Source organism: Aptenodytes forsteri, unplaced genomic scaffold, assembly GCF_000699145.1.
Source record: "Aptenodytes forsteri isolate BGI_AS27 unplaced genomic scaffold, ASM69914v1 Scaffold15, whole genome shotgun sequence".
In the NCBI taxonomy this organism is placed as follows: Eukaryota; Metazoa; Chordata; class Aves; order Sphenisciformes; family Spheniscidae; genus Aptenodytes; species Aptenodytes forsteri.
The window spans coordinates 1-4,682 of record NW_008795129.1 but is presented as its reverse complement, the minus strand read 5'-3'; the positions used below and the strand labels follow the sequence as shown (position 1 = coordinate 4,682).

The following is a 4,682-nucleotide window of genomic DNA, read 5'->3' as shown; positions in this document are numbered from 1 at the left end:
GGAAGGGAGGGGGGGAGAAAAAGAAAAAAAAAAAGAGAAGAGTTTACAGACCAGAACTCAAATTAAAAAACATTTCCCGTGATCCACCAGCAGATCTTCAGCAGGTCCTACGCTGCAAGCAGCCAGCCAGTTCCATCGGAAGCACTTTCCTCTATTTCTTTCAATAAAACCCCAAACGACACAGCAGTACAGTACAGACTGCTTGCTAGATTGTAAGCAGTAAGACAAGAAAAAACACTCCCTGTATTCAATTCTAACCAAATCTTTTTGAAAGCAACAGTCTCTGAGAGCTTGAAGGATGACTCACCTTTTTTATTACATCATTGAGGAAAATTATCTCCGTCAGTTTCATTGTTAAGTCATCTTCATTGGTGCCAGACTTCAAGTCACTCACCACAGAGGGTCTGATACACAGTGGAGGCACCAAGAGTCGCGTGAGGATCAAATCTGAAGGTTTACCTGCTTCCGGGTTCATTAGAAGCAGAGGGATATCTTCCGCTGGGATTCTTTTGAAGAGGTTCAATACTACTAAAGGATTTAAGTTTTCCTACAAAATCCGTGGGAGAAAAGGGAGAACAAGCCATCATGTAACAGTTTCAACGCTTCCCCCCTCCCCTCATTTACTGATGGTTCAAAAAGAAAGTGTTTTAAAAAGACAAATAGAGAAGAACTATTAACGCAAACAAAACTACGTTTTATTCTGAACCAATGCTTTTAGCATCTCAGGTACTAACTTGCTATTTTCTTTCCTTCCTTTTTTTCCTTATACATCAGTGTTTACTTCTCATCATGTTATTCTCTTTTTTTAAACAGTTATCTGAGAGTATTTCATAGTTACTTGTCAAAGCAACTCAATGAAGTTCTTAAAACAAACTTAAGGTACATTGTATTTATTTTATTAGTAGGAACTAACATGAATTACAGTTCTTTCTAGAGGTTTTTTTTTAAAAATCTCATTTCTCTCTTAGCACAGCTATTGCTGCAGTATAAGGAAGTCCAGATACTCATTACTTTTTCTGTCTAAATATGTACCCCAGGATTTTCCCAGCTTTCAAAGAGCAGAAGGAAACATAACTGCACACAGTGCAAAGCTGAATGAAACAAAAAGGTTAGATAATTAAGTCTCGTCTCTCCTTCTCAACATTAAGCTCTGAAGAAAAAAGAATTTCTGTGTATTGTAATAATCTCAGAGCTACAGTAGATCTACACGTACACGCAGAGCTTCTATGGGCCTTTCTTCTCCCTTTTCTAGCTTAGGGAAGTTTCACACACCAAGAATATCCGACTTCTTTACAGACAGAAAGCTACATATCAGAACATACCAATAAACCAAATTTCTCATTTTTGCAAAGTTAACATGATTGCAAAAAATACAAACATTCCTCAAGCGTCTTTTGGTATATCAAAATCTTGGATCGCCACAAGGCTTAAGCTGCTACATTGAAAACCTTTGAGGAGTTTTATTTCAAGCACAAAAGCGAGCAGAAAATTTAAGTCGTAATAAAATTCACCTGAGCTCTTCCCAGTAAGGGTTCTACTTCTTTGTTATGTTCTATGGCAGTTTCAAAGGACTGGAGAAAAGTAGATACTATCGGATCTACCACTTTCTTATTGGTCTTGTACTTTTCATGTATTATTTTCAACAAACCACACTTCTTCACAGTTCCTGCAAGAAAATAAACGTGGGTTGTTTTTCTTTTTAAACAACACCCCCCCCCCAAACTTAAAATGAGTAAGCCACAGTTCCAAAACTAGTTAAACCTTCAGTGAACACAAGAATAGAATAAAACTTTATCAGCTTTATTAACCAGTTTCCTAAATTCACAAAACACAAAGGGAACAAATCAGGTCACGTCTAAGGAGACACACGGCTGGCTTGGTGTGCCTAGATCAGGATGTGGCTTCTGAAGCTGAGAGCAGGTGGTTTAGCCCACACCTGAATTCAGCTTCCCCTCAATCACAGCAGATATTTCTTTTAAAGCAGAAGTTTCCACACTAAAAACAGGACTGAGGTGTGCCATTTATATATCATCCCACTGTCTTCTAAAGTAATTTTGGAAGGGAATTGTAAGAAGAATCTGACAACATCATGCAGGTAACAGTATTCATAAAACTTCCACAGACTAGTACAAGTGCTTTCCAAACTCAACTACTTTTACTGAGGTACGCTCACCTACCACTTAATTTTGTAAATGCCTATTGTTTGTGCCCCCTAAGTGTATACGTGGCGCTTACAATGAAGCAGGTCTCTCTCTATTTATTCAGGCTGTTGATCATTACAACGAACAACCCAAAATTTTCATAAGTTAAAACCGTAAAATTTTAAGTTATGAATTAACCATCCACTATGAATCTGTAACGCCGCAAGTCCTTTAACAGCAGTATCACTTGATCAGAGTACATGAAGAAAAATACACCTGTTCTGAAAACCAAATGTGAAATCTTGTTAAGATACTCTGCCCTGAAGAACAAACTCCAGTGTAACCCAAGATGATCACAGCTCAAATACTGCCAAACTGCAGAACATACCCTCTTAGAGGACGACAAACAGATATAACATTAAGAAAGATAATTTAATATAATGATGAAAAATCAAGTTCAGTCAAAATGTAAGCCTGTAAATGCTTCTAAGTTACGGTACTGATCACTGACAATAGCTCCCAGTATTTTCAAAAACATGTTGAACAGGGGGGGTTTTGCCATTATTCAAGTATCCAATATTGGTTGGTGCCATGAAGAGATACCCCATGAAACAGAACAAGCAACGAGGACAATGCCTCTATCCACATAAATGAGCTGTGAGCAAGCACGTGCTTGGCATTAAGAACGCAATTACCTGATTCTTAATAAAGGCCAGAGAGAATACCCATTAGCTGTGGAACGAACAAGGATATTCAAGATTTTGATGCCTATCACAGCCACCAAGGTCGTAACCATCACAGTAGATAACTATCACTAACAGCTAATGCCAACACTCACCATTAAAGGCACCACAGTAAGGACAAGTGTTTCTCTTTCGGCACTTTTCAGACACTTTCTTTTTTAGCCCTCGCTTCTGAAGATACGTAAGGCCAGGTCGCTTCAGGTAATCCAAAAATTGTTTTTTTTCTTCCACCGACAGCATGATACGGCAACAGGTTTTGCAGATCATCTTAAACGTAAATGCATATAAACACAGTTGTTTAACAGATACACGCAGAGTTGTAACGTCTTCTACTGTAACTTAAGTTCTTCTACAGAAGGCAGTTTTTTGAATGAAATACAATGGTCTTGGTTGAAAGACCAATTCATATGCGGTAACACACAAAAAAAGTACATGGGAAAAAAAAATACAGTCAGTGAGGCAAATCCTTATCTAAGCTCTGCAGGATCTTAAAAATCCAGATATAAAGCAAACCGAGCTTTGATTTACTGGGATGTCCTAAAAGGCAAGTTATAGTGCATACATTTAATTCAAACTACTACAGAAAAATAACGGATTAAATTAATCAGTCTGAGATTATATAAAATAAAACGGATGTATTTACATCACTAAGACTGGTATTTAAATACATATATTTTACAAAACACAAGACGCATAAAGATAAAATAATACAACCTTATTTTGGTCTTCTCAATTACTCTTTCAAGCATCATCTTTTCTGATAATTTCCTTATTCTAGACTAGAAACCGATGTCAAATCATGATTGTGTTTACCTGTAAGATGCCTATCACAGCTTTGAAGTATCCAACGTGAAAACAGGGCAGTTCTAAGTCAATGTACCCATAATGTCCTAAACAATCAGCTAGATTTTTTCCACAGGTTTCACAGGGACGGTCTTTTTCACTGGTTCCCTTTGGGAGGAGGGGAACACACGCACAGAAAAAAAAAATTAGCCATAATCAACTGAATACATAGAAAATACAACAGTTCCTAAGCTAGTGAGCTATCCTGACAGCAGACGCACAGCACTTACTCCTTTTTCCCAGCATCAGAAGCACGTCAGTAGCATTACATTCACTCCAAACCTTCAGAAAAATGCCGTTCACACGCAGGCCCCAGTGACAGCAGCGACATTAACTCATACAGCTTTTGCCACTGACCTACAGCCCGCTAATCTACAACACGGTATTTTGTAGATGGTTGTCTCTGGGTCTCCCAACAACTAGGCAGAAAGAACTCATCTCCCGCCTCAAAAGAAAGCTTTCCTGAACCGTCCAAAAGCATGAAGAAAGTAGCTGTCACAGCAACCGACAGTCTATGCAATTCAAGTAGAGACACATTGGCACATATTTTGGATGAGCAGTAAATTTATGAGCAGTAAATTTCAGTCATCCCAACTTATTTTTACGCTTCTCACCATGCGATGGTCAAGTACTCCATACTGCAGCGGGGAGTGATGGTTGTCCTGACTATACAAGTTTTTGCTAACCACTTGAATGTGAGCTTGCTGGCGCATCTCTTCTGTGGATTTCATGCCAAAACAGATGTGGCTTCTAGGATGGGAAATGTCACACGGATGTATGAGCACAAACGTATGCAGAAATACTGGCGACTACAGGCGTGCACACGCGCATACGTGTTTAGAAGCAACGCAGGGGAGGCTAAGGTGATTCACAATACTGCTGAAACTGGTTCTTTTTGGGTAACTATGAAAAAACCAGCGCTCTTCTGCAACGAGCCGGGGGTTATAGCTGGGGG

General features: G+C 38.9%; 1 protein-coding gene across 1 annotated transcript in view; it reads right to left on the bottom strand.

Annotated features, from left to right (window-relative positions):
* Window positions 1–4,471, bottom strand: part of POLR3A (RNA polymerase III subunit A) — a 37,760-nt gene extending 33,289 nt beyond the window's left edge. The window contains exons 1-5 of the mRNA XM_009277974.2: window positions 4,342–4,471; window positions 3,698–3,835; window positions 2,980–3,151; window positions 1,512–1,666; window positions 308–547 (exon numbers count right to left, since the gene is read on the bottom strand). Of these exons, the coding sequence (XP_009276249.2) occupies window positions 308–547; window positions 1,512–1,666; window positions 2,980–3,151; window positions 3,698–3,835; window positions 4,342–4,458 (822 nt within the window). The 5' untranslated portion in view covers window positions 4,459–4,471. The remainder of the gene's footprint in view (window positions 1–307; window positions 548–1,511; window positions 1,667–2,979; window positions 3,152–3,697; window positions 3,836–4,341) is intronic.
* Between the last annotated feature and the right edge of the window lie 211 nt (window positions 4,472–4,682).